We start from the raw sequence: 19,196 nt of genomic DNA on the forward strand, positions 1-19,196 counted from the left end.
TACTCACCCGTGCGAATTGCAGTGAGTTGTGATATGGAAGGCCTTCCCTAGGGTTTTTCCTGGTTCTACATCAAGTGATTTTTCAACCCAGAAAAGTAAAAGAAATGCAGTTGTTTAAATCGTTAAAAAGTTTATTGTGCAGTACGTTTTAAGTAAAAAGCAAGACAGGTGAAAATGAAACAAAGTAAAAAAATAAATACACTTTCATAATGATATTACAACTCCACACAAAACCAAAATTAAATATGTATAAATACAAAACATATCAAATACAAAACCAAAATCTGGCACTTGTCAAGGGAAAGGCCTCATGAAAGTTAAAAAGCTTTGTGCTACAGTGTTTTATTACACATAATGGAAGCATGCTTAAAGTGAAAGAGGTTTAGATGTGAAACCTGAACAGAAGGTAAGCATTCATTTTAGCTAAATCTATTTTTTTTACGTCACATATTGCCTATGCTAATAATAAATACAGCACATAAAACATCCTTTAAAAACACCAACCTTTAGCACTGATATGTCAACAGCACATTTTGTCACTTGTGACACAGGCTACTCTTTTTCCCTTCTTGAGATGTTTTCCACCCCTAAGGAAAGTCAGGAACAAAACCAGAGCTTTGATAACTACTGGGTGAGCAGGAAGCTTACCGCGGGCATTTTCTGTATTATGTCTGAAATTTTAAAGAACTATTAGGTTTGTATGAAGGAGGCAGACTTTCCACTGGTGTAAACTCTTAACTTTACACCACTGGGGAGCCCCACCCGCCCAAGCTTTCAAATAAACACCGCTGTAAAGAGCCACTGAGCAGATACATTCTTCAAAGCATTTAGGCAGCATTTCTATCTTTTTCTAAGTTCGCAGTTTGGGTAACTTACTGCATTGGTATAAAACACTCGTTTTCAACAACGTCACTAGCTGCAGATGACACGTGGTGGCAGACAAAAGCCACAACTAGTGTCGCAAGCAAGCCAATTCACTCTTCACTGCTCCTGAAGACGCTCTTCTCATCCCACCATTAACGCGCGTCTTTCATGCTATTTAACACAGTGAAATTTTTCATCAGTCTTTTTTCTCTTCTATCTGTATCAACATGTTACAAAGCCTCCAAAGTTAGGGTGTTGCAATGTAAAGATACTGGGAAAGCAACAAAATACAACCTATTAGGTAGTCAGTTCTCTACTACTACAGCTACAGAGCAAGACAGTAAGCACTGGAAAGACTTACACAGCCAAGCTTTTCTCTATTGGACTTTGAACGTTAACATCATGTCTCAAGTTCCTTAAAAGTCAGAAGTTACAGAATTCTGCTCCCCTCAAGCTGAAGGATAACATCCACCAGTAGGGACACCAAGGCAAAGTATGAGCATGGTATTTTGATGTTAGATTTTCACAAATATGAGTGTATTTGTTGGGCTTAGGTAGGTATTTTTTTCCCCCTTGAAATCATTATTTCAGTTCAAGGGCCTGTTAGATCACAGTAGAAGAGAAACTGCTCAGAAAAATTGCAACTGTCATTAATGAAACATAAGGTATCTGAATTATTATTACGGACAATCACTTTTAAGTCTGAAATGGTAAAACATTTAAAATCTTGCCTTTTGAAAGTTTTGCAGAACACATGCTTCTTACCATCTTCGTCAAAAGTTGTTTCCATAAGAAAATACAGTAGATAGCAAGGAAAAGAAAAAATCCTAGGACTCTTCAGCACAGTCGTTTGATCTACAGGTATAAATGCACAATTTCAGTACAGTCATTGAAAGTATGTCTGTCTGCCCAAAAGTTCATCTGGAACCATGGCTGTCCAACTCGGCAGAAACGCAAAAGATTTAGGCCATTAGTAATTAAATTGAGGTAATCACATTCATACAGAAAGTACATTCAAAAAGGCTGCTGACAAATTCACTGATGGAAGAGCTCAGTTTTGTTTGCATGAAGTTATTTTCTTATTTAACTCCTTTAACTGTATAGTATGAAACTAAAAATATACACACACAACTTATTTATGGTGGTAACCATACACAGAAATTGCAACTTCAGGTAATGCAAAATGCACGTCAGACACAAGAAATAGAGAGTGTGAAAAACTCACAAAGTACCGTAATGTTGCCCTATGGTAGTCTTTAAATAAACAAGATTATGAATCTTATGTGTACGCAGTAGTATGAATCTATAATATGTTTTAACATGCAATTTTTCCACAAGTATTAGAGCTTCACAGCCCTTTATTACTTCAATATGTTTGTATTAACGTGTCATAGTATGTTTATCATTTCTAAATATGCACATAGAAGATGCAATATTTTAATCAGCGCTGAGAATGCCATCATCAGAAGACAGCCACTTTATCCCAGTGAGTGCTGTCTTCTTAAATTGTCACAACATTTGGCTTCTTTCTTTGGGTTCTTCCTGCATATGCTCCTAAAAATGAAGCAGAAATATTACCATTTTACAATTAGTAGTACTGGGTTTTGTAACAGGACTATACAATAAAAATAGCTGAAAACTTTAAGACAATTTTTTTTTAAAGCAGTATTATATATTCAGTGACTACTTTTAAAATGATCATTTTCATGATTTTAACCCAAAATACCTTACAAAAACTACCTATATATTTGGAAGTAGCAACATTTAATAGTATTTCCTTCCTCAGTAACTATTCCATCATCTTTCCTGCTGCTCTAAAACATCAACAACTACAATTCACAAGTTTTTTAAATATCAATCTGTTTGTAAAATCACCAAGACAAAGATTAAAAGTTTAACAATGCCACCTACTCTTTTTAAACAAACTATCAATTAAAACAATATTATACAAGTCAAATATTTAAGATAACTCCTTCCTTTTCCCCAGCTGCCATATTAAAAATAAACCAAGAGTCAGTTGTAGGTTTCCATATGACGATACACACAACCAGAATTAAAAGTGCAATATGAACAAGGTCATCAAGCAGAGCCCTTAGAAACAGAAAGCGGCACAAGTATAAAAATAAATACATTTTTTAAAATCTCTCCACACGGAACAACTATATACACACCTTTATTTAGAAAGCCCTATTACACTATGCATGCCACAAGTACCTTCCAGTAATAAGAGTTGAGCACTGCAGGCTGCTCAAGAGTAGCACAACTCAGCATTCATTAGCTTCAGGCAGTTATTGAGTGTCCAGCAGTGTGAGCAAACATTTATACAAAGCAGTGAAAATCATACCACATGGTGCAGAGCAGTGGAATGGAAGACAGCCATGGAAGAGGAATCATTACCAGGCAATTAAATGAATGTGACAAAGTAAGTGCCAGTCCTTTCCAGGATCTTCAGTTACTCTTTGTCAGAGTTGCAGTGGTTACTTACAGGTGTCCAAGGGCAGGACAGTGCACTTTCAGCACAGTGCAAGGCAGCTTTGGAAAAGCCCGCAGACCCCTTACCACAGCAGGATCCCTCACATCTGAGCACCGTGTCCCACTGTACAAAAAGGCATTCTCACTGGCCCAACACTCTCCAGTGCTGTACTCTTCAGCTCACCTGTGATCTCGTAGGATAAACAACCCACTGACACATACAATGTTTTATTAGTGACTTAACACTACCTCTTAACTCTCCTCAAGTGCACACCAAGTTATTTAAAAATCTCACATTCAGAACAGGACAGTATAGGGAAGTGTAAAAAAAAACCCAGCAACCTAGACTAAGAAATGGAAGAAGCCAAATTTTAATTTTAAAAGTTACAGTCCTTTTGAATACAATTATCACCCAATCTTTTTCAGTGCCAGGGGGAGCAATTACACAAGGCCTCTCTCTTATGTCACACAATCTACCTGCTACTCACACATAGCGAGTCTGACGCCTCCTGAAGTGCTGGCCTGAACGCTAGCACTCTCCACACCACACACCATCTCACCCGGGCAACCTGCTCCCTGCTCAGCCTGGATAGCCACACGGGAAAGACCACGCTTGGCCAAGCGCTGCTACCACCCAAATGCTCCACGTGCCTCTTGCTTCATATTTCTTTTCCACAACACTTACTCACAGTGAGCAGAAACAAAGGAGATGAATAGCTCTAGTCGCAGCAGCAGCCTGATCTCAACCACTTGCTTTCTAACACAATCAGACCACATTAAATGCCCTGCCTGGCACTGCTTGCAGGCTACTGACTGAGCATCGCTGTCCTATTTAAAAAAGCAAAAGAAGGATCAACAAATAAGACTCTTTATGGATTTATTAGTTTGTACTTTTCTGTTCAGCATAGAACTCTGGATTGAAGGAGCATGAAACAAGAAAAACTAAATTTAGGATCACCAGTTGATTCTTAAAATAAATGCCCTCTTGCCAGAAAAAGACAACAATTAATCTGAGCGGTATTAAAGCTACAAAGCACTTTGCAGACAGAATTTAAAACAACAATCAGAAGAATGAAAAAAAAAAAAAAAAAAAAAGGAAGAAAGTAGTTGGATAAGATGTTATTGTTTTCTTCTGAGGGTATGTCTCACATCTAATTTGAATGTGTAACTGACATTTATATATAATAGCTGTATTTGACTAACCCTCCTTCCCTTTGGGCCCTCTAATAAGCACAATTTAATTGGGAGTCAGAGACAAATGAAGACAAGAAATTAAACAGAAATATTATGGGTTAGGAATATAGCAGACTGACATAGTTGCAGATATAAATAAAAAACTGTATTGTCTAGACCAAACTACTGCTACAAGTCTTTTATCTTCTGACATGCACAGCTTCCACTAAGAGAAGCAAATGCATTTGCTTGGCTTTCTACATTTTCTTTTCAAATTGATTTGAGATTATAGTTTCTCTGTCTATGGTCCAGACCAGACAAAACTTGTTGCCTTTCTACAGATGACTTTCAAGGATCTCTCTTGAAAAGACACTTTATTGCATCAAAAAAATAGATTTGAAAAAAAAATATTAACAAAAAACCCCATTCAACATACTGCCAAGCCTTTCAGTATTCACATTTTATCCATATATATATATATATATAATCATGTTTTATTCAAATGTATTCAACTTCAGGTTTTTTCATTATCACAAAATTATGCAGATTGTTTCTTTCATGCCAAGTGTTCTCCATCTAATAATTTCACAATGCCTTTCTATTCATTTAGTACAAGTAGTCTAACCTATGTATAAGGGAGCATACAGAAGTACTAGCATCACACCACTGGAACACATGTGATGTCCAAACATTAGATGAGGTTACTTTGTGCAACTGGAACTAGGCAGCATACAATTGGTTGGACACATCTCCTTTAGGTTCCAAGAAGGCCACTACAGTAGGCATTACATAGTTTTCCAGATATTCAACAAATAGCAATAAAGAACGGCAAAGAAATTTTGAGATCTACCCCAAAGGATTCTTTACATTGCCAAGTATCAGCTCTCAGGCAGATAATTATGACTAAGATAAACTCAGGGACTTGGCAGAGCAGCACATGCTGCCACCACAGAAGAGTGAATGCTTTAACTGGATGTCTGATGTAAAAAACACTGCAGATCATTATGAGCTGAGCATGAATGAGCCTAGGGCTGGCATCCAAATCTCAAATCACTGCTAAACTTGACAGTGACACCACCCTTACACTACTACGCTTTTACAGCCTCCGTAATAAAATAACTGGTAAAAGTCTTGATTGTTGCTGTCATCCCTATTCTTCAGCACTCTCATTTACTAGTTTATACCAGACACATTTCTGCAAACTTGCAGATAAAAGCTTGCCTTAATGGCTACCTCTGGTTGCTAAAATTATATTGCTTACTTAGTTTTCTTCTTTGTATTTCAGGGATTATTTACTACCTTTGCTATTTTTTCCTATGGCATCACTGACTGCAACTGAACAACCACCTCGCTCCACTTCAGGGGTAACAACACTGCCAGGAGAATTGGCAATAGAAAAATAAATGAACAAACCTTGGTTGTAATGTCATCATTCACTTTTTTCTTTTCCCTTCCTTTTTCCTCCCCCCGCCACCCTCTTCAAACTGAAGTGCTACAGATGTGCATGCATAGTTTCTTACTATACATCCTTCTATGGCCACTCCTCTTGGTTTTACAAAGTACTATGAAAAAAAACAAATGCTCTTGGAAAACATCACATGTAAACAGTGTACACATCGTACTAAAGCTCGCAGATACTCCCTGCCAGCATTGTTCCAGGACATTAATAAATGGAGAATTTCCCTTAGAGGAAAGGTTTGACACTCAATACATAAAGATAATTCAGATCACTATGGAAACCAGTTGAAATCCTACCACATTATAATTTGTCTTACTGAACCTAAAATTTCCCAATTTTCATACTTGACTTGTGGAGCTCTCCTTTGAGAACAAGCTGTAATTAAGGTCTTAAACAGTTTAAAAAAAAAAAAAAATCTATAAATCACTTCACCTTTTGATAAATTAAGGTTGGTCACTTAAGAAATTTTAAATCTGATTTAAAAAACTGAAATTGTGTAAGACATTTTGTAGTATTTTACTCTCTTCATGCCTGAACAGACTGAGAACTGAGAGGTTTGGTACTACTACCAAGCCTTTTTAATAAAAGGTAACCAACTAGTAATCTCTGTATGCAAGTCCAGGAATACTCCACTTTTAAAATTGAGTCATTAAGACTCAAACATTCTGTAAGATGCTGCAGTAATATATACAATTTTAGGACTGTACGATGACTGAATGCCCACTAATAACTCTGAAACTGTCCTTCCTGTGCTTTCAATAGGCTTTGTGTTGAAGACAAGTTACACACGTGTACAGAACTAAGAATCAAATGACATTAAGATCCTAATCCAAATCTAGTGTGACTACTGTTAGCTTCTCAAACAGTGGCAGTGAATGTATCTGGCAAACTTTTTTTTTATGACTGGGCATCTGGTGAGTGAAAGCGAATGGAGCTGTGCAGTACATTCTATATGCTATGTTTACAGAATTTGAAAGTGGATGGTTAAGTTACCAGCGCCTGTTTGTTTAAAGAGATAGGTTAGGTTTAAGACATAGCAAAGCAGGTGCACAAGAAAGGAAAACAATATATCCCCCATGTAGTTTTTCTAGATACTAGTAACTTACTCACTACAAGATCCAAGCACATTCTACACACCTGAAACAGCCTTGTTAGACACACTGCTCTCTGAGGCCTTCTTCCTATTTTGCTCAACCCCCTTCATTGAGGTCTTAGGGGTTCTAATTAAATATAAAAGAGTTAATAAGTCACTTGCATCAAAATTGAAAGGCTGTATCTAAAAATATAAAGACACTATCAAACTGTGTTTGGCATGAAAACATTTTTTTACAGCATCCCACAGAGCCTCCTCCTGAGTACAATTCCTATTGACATGATGGCTTACGTAGATACATTAAACAGGAGAACATCTCCCCACAACTAGATTTTTAAAACTCTATTCAAGAAACTGATTCAGTTCACATACTGTGGCATTACAGTCTACATTTTAAAATATACATATTTCATTAAGTGGAAGCAAAGCTTCATGGAATGAATGTTACAAATAGAAATGTTGGAACAGTGTAAATGGAGACAATACACAACAGGATGAGAACACTAAAATTTTTCTTATAGTATAAGGTAAAACAAAGCTTAATCACTCTCTCAAAATACTGCCAGGAGTAATTATTTTTACTTTGAACAACAGTTGCACCAATATGTGTAAATATTATTTAGAAATTACTGTGCTCTTGCACTTTGCATTTACTTTCATCTTTAGGCTACAAGCATGCTGTGCCCTTACCCTTGTCTGCAAAGCAGTCTATGAACTGGGGCATTCTGTCCTTGATTTGGTTGAAGTATGCTGTTGAAACACAAACTTTTATTAGCACTTTCTCCCTCCTTTAAAGAAAAAATTATCATAAGGAATACTGAATTTAGCATCACATTTCACATAACAAATTTCAGAAAGGCTAACAGGCTCTGTAATGCAGGTGACACGTAGGCAAAAGTGGCAGGAATTACAATTCCAGAATAAGATTACTACTTCAGCTACTTAAAACAAAGAAACAAAAAAGTACACAGATGAAACTCACTCAACAGTGCCTTGGTTTCCTAGTCATTGATAAAGACATACAGAAAAAAAAAAAAAAAGGCTTGAATCACTTAAACTAGTCATTGAAGATTGAACTGTATTAGTAGACAGCATGTCTTCAAAGCTTTTAGGTCAGCATGGGATAAAAATTGTTTTTAAGGGACGCCAGGTATCTGACTTTTGACACTAGAAAAAGGTGCAGACAGGTCTCATAAGAGAAAGGCTGCTTCCTGAATAGCAAGTATTGGAACACTGTAATTTCTGTGATCTAAGTAAACAATCACACAAGCTAAAAAGCCAGAACTTTTCCTCACAACAGAAAGCCACTTCTATTCTGACAGCTTTCTAAAGATAAGCATATGAACGTTCATATTGCAAAGTAAAGGGTATTAAGAAGAGTTGTAGTGTCAAACTTAAGCTTAAGACATACTAATATTCGATCTCTGAGAAAAACCTTGAACCTGAGCACAGAGATTTAAAGCCATAAATAAGTAATTTCTGAAGACAAAATTTCAGAACTGACTCTTAAGAAAATAAATTGAGCTGACTGATGGCAAACCAGAAACACAGATGAAAGATTCTATCACTATAAGACAGTTCTTTAAAAGTATTCTAATACAAGTAATCTTCACTCACCGACTTTCAGGAGTTTTTTGTTTTATGATTACTTTTTTACTTGGCATTCCCATTTCTGAAGCCCTACAAAAACAAAGTATTGGAACATAATTACAAAATCATAATCTAGGTCTTAAACAGAAACAGTAAGAAAAAACCTACAACAGGATCTACATCTACATGTAATACTGCCAGAGCAGTACTACACATTATCACTTTTTACTCATGATGAAGTGTAACATAACTGTTCAGTCCACTCTGTAGCAGGATAATTCCCTAAAAAAACTTTGCCAGAGTTACTCTGCAAAGTATCACTATTGCTAGGCACTTTAGACTGATAAAATAATGTGGAACACTTTTTTACACCTTAGAAAAATCAACCATAAGCTAAGTGTAGAAGGATCATTTTGCTCACCATTGAAATACAGCATAAATGCACAACTTAGAACAAACATTTTTCTCCCATACAAACAAGAAGTCTCTTAAAAGTAAGAGCAAACTACTATTAGTAAGACATCACACACCTGAAGACAGTTTTTTATTCATTCTTCCTATGAGAGATGTTAGTTTGCAAAGAACCTGTTACTCCAAAAACTTTTCACTATTTCCAATGTCTCCTACTCTTCCTCTTGTACCCCACCTCCCACCACCACAAAGGGAGAACTGCACATACTTCATGTACTTTTTCCTGTCCAGAGACTTCTGTGTAGCTGTTGAAAGTGTCACTCTCTCTCTTGGGCTCTTCACTTTATCCTAAAAAAGCAAAAGACCCAACAATAACCCTAGTTGCTGCTCTTACTGAGTTTAATCCCATCTGACCTACCCCTACTTAAAGAAACAATTTTTTTTAAAAAAGCAAACAACAAAACCAACAGTGTTTTCAGTACTAAGTTCACATTCCAGCTAAAATCAAGGGGTTTTTTTTCTTTTTTTTAAATGAAAGGATTTTCCTGATATTATCAGATTAAAATGGTTTGTGTGCCATAAATTCTCATTGAAAGTGTGAACTTTTTGTCATTTCTTTCACCATGTTTTTCGTTCTAATTTTTATACATCTAGACATTAAAAATTTCAACATATTAATCTCCTACTGCAGTGACCTCTTTTTCTATTTGTATTTGAAGAAAGTTACCTACAGAAGCATAACTAAAAAACAGTTTAGATTTTCAAAACTTTTTACTGGGTGAGGAAGAATCTCTTAAAAGCAAAATGATTCCCTACTTAAAGTCTTAAAACAGTTTACATTCTCTTGACTATAACACACCATTTGCCTCAGCATCTTCTCTTTACGAACTTCACGATCATGACGTAGAATATTCATTCTTTCTGATGCCTCCATTGTAAAAAAGATGTCATGGATGTCGTACAGAGCAGCTCGCAGCTGGAAAGAATAATTAAGATTTTAAGAAAATACTCAGTCCAGTTAACATTCCCATGGTTTTGATCATCAAGCTCTTCTCACTTTCAATCTAAACAAAACACTTGAAAAGATAATTTTGAAATCTCTCGTAATGTGTCAGCCCAAAAATGGAATCTTCTCTTCACAGCCATAGTTTAAACTTCTTACTTTAAACAAAGTCACTGTGGCGGTTTTAGGTCTTTATATTACAAAAGCAGAATAGCTAGGAAAGAAATTAAAAAAAAAAAAAAAAAAGTTTAAATTATGTCACCTGAGCCATTACTCTTTCATGAAGGGATGCATCTTGTGCTGAAACACTTTCTATTTTTAATGGGGCTTCAGACTGAAAATTTTTTATGAACTCCATAGTATCCTGGGGAAGACAGGAAAATAAGATGAAGCACTGGGCATAATCCTTCACAACAAAGGAATCATTACAAACTGTGTGCATAGGACATACACTCTTTGTTTGACTTGGACCTTACGACAGAGCAGTGCAACACTCAAACACATTCATGTGACAAACATTCCCAAATTCTCTGAAAGCAGAAAACGCACTATTTCATCTGTCAGTTGAAGATAGGAACAAACAGGAAGAGAAGCTGCATAATATAAAAATACTGATCTTACTTTTACAGTTTGCTTAAGATGTTTCAGTTTTTCTGTCTGCAGGAGTCTACGAGTGAGAAACCCCTTTGCCACAGCAGTGATCTTATCAAACTTCGTTTGAATCTCCGGACTGAAAACCTTAAAAGAAAAGAAGCATTTTCTACACACTTGATAAAAAAGCAAGAATTGAGAATTATTTCTCAAATAACATCCATCACGTGACATAAGTTTTCAAGTAAGAAACAAGCTGCTAATAAAGGTTTTGGCTAGGCCAGAAGTATCCACCATAACATTAACTTAGCAGAAGCGATATATTGTTATATGATTCCTTTGCATATATGAACAATGAGAAAAATCTCCTACACAGTTCTCTCATGTAATCGAAGTCGATATAGGAAGGGATACTAAACTTTTCTCTAAGATTTATTACTGCACAGCTATTATAAAGTTACTAGTGTCTTATAAAAACTAGAGGGCTTTTAAAGCTGTAAATAAATCTTTTTTTTCCTTACCTGAGTCCACCTCGTTTTGATCCTGTTACTCGGCCTAGACACTGAAGTTTTTATAACTCCACTACCTGATGGTCTCCAGAGAAAGAATGAAGTTTCACTTGTTGAAGCAAAGGTGTTAGGTGTTGTAGTATGCGCAAAACCTGCATGCAAAGCAGAACGTACAGTTCAACTCACACTTTTTACCATAAAGTAGTGGCTATGGGTACACACACACCCAGCTCAGAGGTAGCAGCTTTGTTTACAAGGTCAATTATAGGCAAGAAGCAATCAATACTTCTGATTCATTTCCTAGCAAAATTTGCTAAACAGAAGACAAACCAAAACATTTCATAATGTTCTGGAACACGAGAGATGTTCCAGCAGCTACAGCTGTACTTCTTTGCTGTCAAGACCCCTGGGCAGAGCCCTTCTAATCCTCCTACACAAATGAGAACACTTGGCCCACTGCTGTGCAGCTATGTGGCCTGAGGATGAACCTTCTGTGACGTGATACAAATCCACCTCCTCATCCTTGATCAAATCAGTTTCCTTTTAGCTTGTTTTCCTCAAATATGCCCTATAACAATTATATGCAAATGCAATACATGGAACAATAAAAGGAAGGCTGAAACTGTGCTAAATGCGCGCTAGACAAAGATGTAACACATAATGTGTTTTATATAGGCTGGCAACAGCTGGAGCCAGCAGCTGTCTGCATATCCTGACCAACAAGTGCCCTAGGACAGGAGCACCGCATTTATCAATAGAGTGGGGCAGCTGGTCCAGTCAAGCACTGTAGAACAAAATACATGACAACATTTGATCTATATTCTACTCTCTGTTTTACCAATGCTGGTAGAGTTTGTGTTATGGACTGTCTCCAGTTGAGACTGCACACTTTCCAGTAAGCCACTTTCACTTTTTTTCCTCCACTCCAACTCCATCCTACTGTTAATATTCACTTTGGAAATTTCTATTTCTGTTGTAGCAACCTTCTTTCCTTTTAACTTTCTCTCCTGCTCTTCCAGTTCCTACAAAAGAAAGAATCAACTATAAGACTACTTCTCTAACTCTGCGAGCAACAGAATATACACTTCAAAATCAACTGCTTCCCAACAAACTGCAACACAACACACACACCCCTTGCTCAGAATATTTCCTCTTTTTAACTTACCTTCTGCAATTTCTCCTGTTCTCTTTCTTGTTCAGCTATCAGAATTGACAATTGTTGTGCATGCTGTTCTTCAAGTCTCTTTCTCATTTCTTCAAAGGCCAACATTTTAGTTTTTAAAATATCTTCTGAGAAGATACATTACAAACAATCAAGTATTAAATAATTTCTATATAATCTTTGCTACAGATACACATGTTTTTAACACTATCACTAAAAAAGTACAATGTATCTTTGGTATCAGGTTACAATTATATACTGCAAAGAACCTTTCCATTATGTATTGCAAAGAACCTCATCAGTTACCACAGTCCTTCAAACTATCTGCACGTTCATATTTGTGGGACAAGCATGCGAATGGAACAGCAGTAGCACCAACTGAGACTATATTAAAATAAGGACACAAAAAATCTAGCTCTAAGAATAGTGTATCTATGCTTGCTTGAGTGAATTAAAATTATTTATGCCACTTCAGCTTTATTTGGTGGAGACACATACAGATGTAGCACAGTCTTGAATTCAAAGAAAATACGTGTATCGTGATTTGCAACCCATTAAAAGCTTGGGGTTTTTTTAAATTTACACAGGCTATCTTTTCTTCCAGTAGTCTTATTCAGACCTCAAGGAATAAGACATAATTTTCTTAGTAAAACTAAATTCCAATTTCTACATTCAAACTGGAAATTATTATTTGTGCTGTCAAATGATACCCTTGAGAATAAATACAGAATTCACAAAACTGATACATGTTTTAGCTGATGTTTCCTCATAAATTGTTTAAACAAGTATTTGTTATAAATAACTGTTATAAGACTTTTGACTCCAAGTGACTTCTAAGACAGCAATTATTCCATTCTGTAGCAGTTAAAAATGGATCAAGCATCAAGCTGAATTTCTGAATTTGTCATTAAATAAAATTTAGAGAAATAATGAGGTTACTGAAAAAAAAATAACTTACAATCAATAAAATTTTAGCCTTTTGATATATACACACACATTGAACCACCAATGACTAATCATCATTTGTTTCTTTGCTCAAAAAATTTATAAACTGAGAAGTAAGTTTAAGAAAATCCCTCAACTACAGGAAATCCTTTACCTTTTGCCATACTTTCTGGGGCTGTATTCTTGGTAACGTAAACTGATCCCACAGGATATTTCTCTTCTTGCAACCACTGCTTCTCTTGTTCTTCCATTCCAACTGTTAGAACACAGGGACTGTTTTCCTTTTGGCAGCTGTCAGTGTCCAAATCAAGTCTACATTTTACCTTTTCAAAACTGTTTTCTAGAAACTGCTCGCTTCCTGGGGGAACACTTGGAGTGTCCATCTGCTGTCGCATATTCTTGTTCTGCATCAGTAGTGGGGATGGGTTTTCTACGTCGTAAGATTTATTGAGCTCTACTGGAGAAAAACATTTAGTATTTTCTAGTAAACTAGACGGTTTTGTTTCATTCGCAGGTAGGAGCTTCTGTGTTACTGCAGACTGACTGACGGCAAACGGCTCATTCAATTTTGGAGCTACTATATTAGTACTGGTCTCTACTTTATATGGTCCCCTGCTGCCCATCACGACCTGTCCTTCCACGGTAGCCGACAACGTTCCTTTGCCTTCCAAGTGCCCAAAGGAATGGCGATTTGGTTTGCCAACCCCCAATCCATCACAAAGGCCTGAAGAATTCCTGTTGACACCAGGAACTCTGCTAGGGCAAACCATAGTGAAGTCCACCATGAACTTTGGCACTGATTCAGACACATTATTTTTATCAGCAATGTCTTGCATGATTAAATCCATCGCTCTACCCTTGCCTTTAGGACTTAACTCATAAGCATTCACAGGGTGATTTATAACAATGTGTCCCATCGATAAAGGTCTTGGGCGCCTTCGGTGCATTTTAGGGCTCATGCTTGGCTCTGGGCTCGGCAATTTGGCATAAGAGCCCGTGAGGCTCCTGACAACGCTACTGTCACGATCAAAGATAGAAGTCTTTTTAAAGTCTTCATCTGAATCCGAATCCACCAATGGGGGTGTTCCAACTCTCGTAGGTATGTCCACTTTAGAAAAACTGGATAAAGTTGACATGCCTGTGTTATTTGTATGAGTAGAGGCACCTTGGAGAAGGGTATTTGATTTATTAAGACTAGGTTTATCAAGTGTCAGAGCAGTGCAGCTTCTGCCTGTAAGCTTTACTCTTTCTTTCACAGGGTCAGTTGTTTTAACGCTATCATTTTCTTTATCTGAATGACTTTCACTCATACTCCTCTTTGAATTACTTTTTGAGCTACGCTTGGTTTGCTCTTTCTCTATATACTCCCTAGATTTCTTTATCAGGTTCTGAAGACTCATTACGTATGGATCTTGGACTTCCTCATCCGATGGTGGCACCCCAAGTCCCTCTTGCTTTTGCAAAGTATGTGATGCAAGCTTATTATGGACATTGTCAGGAGATGCAGCCCTGGGACAAGGTACATCTTTCAAGAAGTGACTCTCGCTTTGCTTTGAAAAAACATTGTCATCTTCTTTAACTACTTCTGCCACGTTTGATGTCACCTGCCCAGTAGTATCCACTGGTATAAGTTCTGGTGTCTTTTCAAGCTCTGTGGGACCATGCCTTTCGGGAGAACATGCCAAATTGACATCTGATAGAGCTGTGAAGTCAGTCAAAGCTTTTGAATCCGAATCAGGGCAAGCATTCTCAACCTCTCGTGCATTCGTGTCACTCACACTAGGTCCTTTCCTGATCTGCAAATAAAAATTGAAAAAAAAAAAAAATCATGTATTTTCAATGAAATCTCCTCAGATTCTCAGACTCCTGCAAGCTTCACCTGAATTAAAAAAAAAATGCTGCCACCTTAAAACCAACAAAAATTTTCAGTTTGACTGTTACCCATTTTCTACAAACTACTTAGAACACATAGTTCTTTGCAATGAGAAAGAGGTTATTGGAATTACAATATAAATATGAATAATGGTCCACTCAGCATTTTTACTGATAGCAAGTATCTGAATGCAAAGATGCTCTTTTCTTCATAAGGTAATTTGAAGACATTCAAATAATTTATAGCTTCAAATTATCTCGCAAGATTCCTCTTAAAATATTAAAATGTGTTTATATTAAATAAGAAAAGAAATTGAAAAACTTCAGCATGAAATATAGACTGAACTGTAGATGACTAAGAACAAATAAAAAAAATTCCTAGTTTTCATTTGTTAAGTACTTGCAAAACCAACTTTATTTAAGTGAGAATTAAATGCTACTTCTAGCCAGCGCTTGTTTAAAAGGATTTTCACACTAAAATTATCCTAAAGGTTATCCTATGTGTTGCAACTCAATTATCAAGGGAACGCCTTTGGGCGGGGCGGGGGGCGGAAACAAACAAACAAACTTATTTTTGCATTGAACACATGTTCTTGGTCTGCTCTTCAAATTCCAAGCCAGGGGACTGTTGCTATGTACACTCCAGTAAACAATGCAAACTAGTAGGTTTTGTTTGCCACCTTAGTAACTTAACAAATTCAGTGTTAACTGTACTTGTTTAAGCAACAGATTAATTGAAAGACTCTATTACAACTGTTTCAAAGACAAATAATACCACTTGATTAGATGTATTTAATATTCTTTTCAATTTAAACCTCTACGAAATTAATCATTGAAGCAGCAAAGAAAACAAAACAGTTGCAGTAAAATTGTAAAGCATACAACAGAACTACAAGTTGTTGTGAAGGTAATTTTAGTTCTGTAATCGTAAAGTTGAATACAGATTACTTTCCGATTGACCCACAAGCTTGCAAATAAAGCAAGCTGATTGCTCTAACACTGGGCGTTTTGTTCATTTGTTTTTACAATCCAGTTGTTTCAAACACAGTTACAAAAGCAACAGTCAGTCATCTGGTGTGGCCTGTCTTTTGCATATACCAAAACAAGCAGAGAAAAGCAAGTCCCATGCATTACAATTAATGTACACATTATCACTAAATAAGCAATTATCAGGTCACATAGCATGAAATACTAGCAAATGCTGGTTCTGGAGCGTTAACTGCTATTAATTTCACATTTATATTGGTGAATATCTAAACCCCAGCACTTTTCTCGAAATGTCTATAAGCAGAAGTTTTCTGTAAAGCTATAAGAAGGCTTTGGACTTATACTACCTGAACATTTTCTAAGATCTCCTGAACGCGATTCAGTAAAGCTCTTTTCTGGGAGTTCTGTCTCCAGGTCTCTAGGTCAACTGCTTTCTGTTTATATTGCTGCAGTTCCTTTTTCTTTTCAAGGCTAAGCTGCAAAACAGGGTGTAAGAAACATGGTTTTTATCACTAAATGCAAATTTCAGTACAAATTTCAGAATTACAAAAATAAATTAAAAGAAAAACAACAGAAGAACAACAATCACCTAAGCTGAGGCTTTGTGTGCATTTTAAATGTCAGCTTCTTTTTAACCAATTATTCTTATTTTTAATGGAAGATGCAGAAAATGTTTTCGTGGCACACATACACATGTTCATTTAACACAAATGTGAAAGGTCATTTATTAAAAAAATTTTTATGAACATGAAATGCTACAGTACCAACTTCAGATGACGCAGGACTCAGACTGCAGGACAGGCTTTCCCAGTCCTCTACGGAAACGGGAGGTTTGGGCATCCCCCAGAGCCCTCTGTGACCTATCTTCCTACCCCTGCTCAAACTATTACGCTCTATGAAGCAATAGCCCACCCCTACCCTCTTGAACCAGGGGTGAATTTCACAGCAAGACAGAAATGTATGCAAGCAGTCTTCTGGATCTTTTCAGCAATCAGAATCTGATAATCTTCTGAGTTACTACTTTAGAACACGAAGTTTGGATAAAAGTCAAAACTAGATCTACAAAACTACATCTACAAGAAACAGTTTCACAAAGTTCTACAAAATTAAGTAGTCTCAAGTCAAATTATGCATTTCTTCTATGAAACCTTAAAATATCCATCCTTTCGTAAACGAAAAAATATTACAATATATCATTTAGTCTACAACATTTATCTGTTTCACTATTTTTGGAGATTGTTGTTAGAGAGTCTTTTCATTCTTACTTGCCACCACTGAAACAAGGAAGTCAGCTGCATTATTGCACAAACTACCAACAGTCTTCTGCTTGGCTCTATTTGCATTAAGCACAGAATGACTTAACATAATTGATGAGCCTGTGAAATACATTAGAGGAAGCTGCAAACACATCCAAGGAAGTTAAAAAGCTTTAAAGTAAATTTCTATCTCATTATTTCTTATCTGCATTTTTGGACACTTTTACAGAAACTCACACGTTCAATATATAAAATGTCAATATGAGTTTACATAAAGTTAAACTCAGTAATAACATTCATCTGTTTAATACCACAAACGTTTTCACTCACCTTGTGAAGACAACAAATTCTAAGAAATGAAAGCAAATGTAGGCAATGTGAAAAAAAGTACATCTTACTCCTTTTCTTTGTAAAATTAAGGCTGGCAATGCTTAGAATACACAGGCCAGATGATACCTCAAACAGAACTGTACTTTCAGTAGAATCACTACATAGCTAGTGCCAACAGCACAGTAAGCACACCAGGGAAGAACAGAAAATAAAAGAATAAGAGGGGGGAGAAAAAAGCCTTACCAGAGGAGAAAGCACAGGAACTCCATGGAATTGAATGAGGGAGATATTTTTGTGCTGAACAGTTGAAGAGGTTTCTCTTTTTATTGCCTCTTCTTGGATTCTGGAAAGATGCTTCTTACAGAATATTTCATAATCCTCCATCTTCATGTTAACTAAACTGCAAAGAATAATAACATTACTCTTCCATGTACTGCCAAGACTATGAAGGGAAAACAACAGCACAACTAATTCTGTATCACTGTGTTCTGGGAAACAAATTAGACATTAGAAAACTCAATTAAATTTCATTTTTTCCTATCATTAACAAAAGCTGGGGGGGGTTCCCATATAAAAAAAATCTGCATATATAAGCCAAAAAAGATCACAGGCACACTGAGAAGAAAGCAAGTACTGAGATAATCAAGATGTACAAAACTACATGGGCTACATATAATTTTAACAATTTCCATCAAAGACTAAACATTTAAGGTCTCCTGTGACTGTCAGATAGACCCTATCAACCGTAAAAAAAAAAATAAAGAAGACTTCTGCCAAATTTATAAAATAAAAATAAATAAATAAAAAGCTGATATTAAAGCAAGCCCAGCCTTTATATTTAGAGGGTTGAGAGGAATTTGTGTCTCACTCCCATAAGCCTCCTCCTCGACACATCCCTGTAGGAACAGACGCCAATACTGCCACCAAAAAATTAAATTACAGCCTGGATTCCTGCAAGAGCCTGCATGTCTCATACCGCCCATCCCCACCGGAGCGAACGCTCAGAGCCAGCACCACCCGCCGAGGCCTGCCCAGGCTCTTCTTCCCCCCGCACCCCTTCGGCTGATCTCTGCCTCCCGCCCGCTGCGGGCGCACCCAGCCCTCCCTGGGCCCAGGGGGCGGCCTCCCCTCGCCTCTCCGCCCCGCACCTGCCCGGCCGGGCCCGGGCCCCGCGGCCCTCCCCGCCCGCCGGCACGGCACGGCACCGCACCGCACCCACCGCAGCCGCTGTTCCCGCAGCTCCTCGAGCCCCTCGCGTTGCCGGCGAAGCCCTCGGGACCTGCGCGGCGCTCGGAGCCCGCAGCCGGGCGCCCTGCGCGGCGCTACCCCGCCGCCTCCTGGCAACCGCCCCGCCCGCAGCACTACAAACCCCAGCGTGCACCGCGGCTCCGCCCCGCCCTCGCGGGGCCGGGCACTGGCGAGGAGCTGCCTTCTCGTGCGCCGAAAATCGAGAAAAAGAGCTCTGGATTTGGTCTAGGA

General features: G+C 37.5%; 1 protein-coding gene across 6 annotated transcripts; it reads right to left on the reverse strand.

Moving 5' to 3' along the window:
* Window positions 1-116: 116 nt before the first annotated feature.
* CCP110 (centriolar coiled-coil protein 110) lies at window positions 117-19,034 on the reverse strand. 6 transcript variants are annotated; one of them, XM_086759596.1, is made up of 16 exons: window positions 18,937-19,034; window positions 17,961-18,117; window positions 16,479-16,607; window positions 13,427-15,068; window positions 12,331-12,452; window positions 12,004-12,187; window positions 11,178-11,317; window positions 10,687-10,803; window positions 10,328-10,429; window positions 9,922-10,038; window positions 9,331-9,410; window positions 8,679-8,741; window positions 7,752-7,811; window positions 7,106-7,188; window positions 5,809-5,882; window positions 2,331-2,418 (listed from the first exon to the last, which is right to left on the reverse strand). In XM_086759596.1, exons 2-15 carry the CDS (start codon window positions 18,105-18,107, stop codon window positions 5,824-5,826), a joined length of 3,045 nt encoding a protein of 1,014 aa, XP_086615722.1. In that variant the 5' UTR covers window positions 18,108-18,117; window positions 18,937-19,034; the 3' UTR covers window positions 2,331-2,418; window positions 5,809-5,823. The 6 variants fall into 6 exon arrangements, with proteins under 6 accessions (XP_086615724.1, XP_086615725.1, XP_086615722.1 ...); XM_086759594.1 differs by having other exon boundaries at window positions 12,331-12,455; XM_086759595.1 differs by having other exon boundaries at window positions 12,331-12,455; window positions 17,961-18,112; window positions 18,937-19,022.
* Between the last annotated feature and the right edge of the window lie 162 nt (window positions 19,035-19,196).

The sequence above is a fragment of the Chlamydotis macqueenii genome, chromosome 15 (assembly GCF_036417535.1).
Source record: "Chlamydotis macqueenii isolate bChlMac1 chromosome 15, bChlMac1.mat, whole genome shotgun sequence".
In the NCBI taxonomy this organism is placed as follows: Eukaryota; Metazoa; Chordata; class Aves; order Otidiformes; family Otididae; genus Chlamydotis; species Chlamydotis macqueenii.

Bases quoted from the DNA above. Each gene is read 5' to 3' on its own strand.
- CCP110 (XM_086759594.1), bottom strand. From the start codon at position 18,107: ATGAAGATGGAGGATTATGAAATATTCTGTAAGAAGCATCTTTCCAGA. The intron at 12,456-13,426 runs GTAAAGGATTTC...GTATCTTCTCAG, and splicing joins CCCAGAAAGTATGGCAAAAG to AAGATATTTTAAAAACTAAA. The intron at 5,883-7,105 runs GTGTGTAGAATG...TTCTCCTGGCAG, and splicing joins GTCTAACAAGGCTGTTTCAG to TGTTGTTACCCCTGAAGTGG.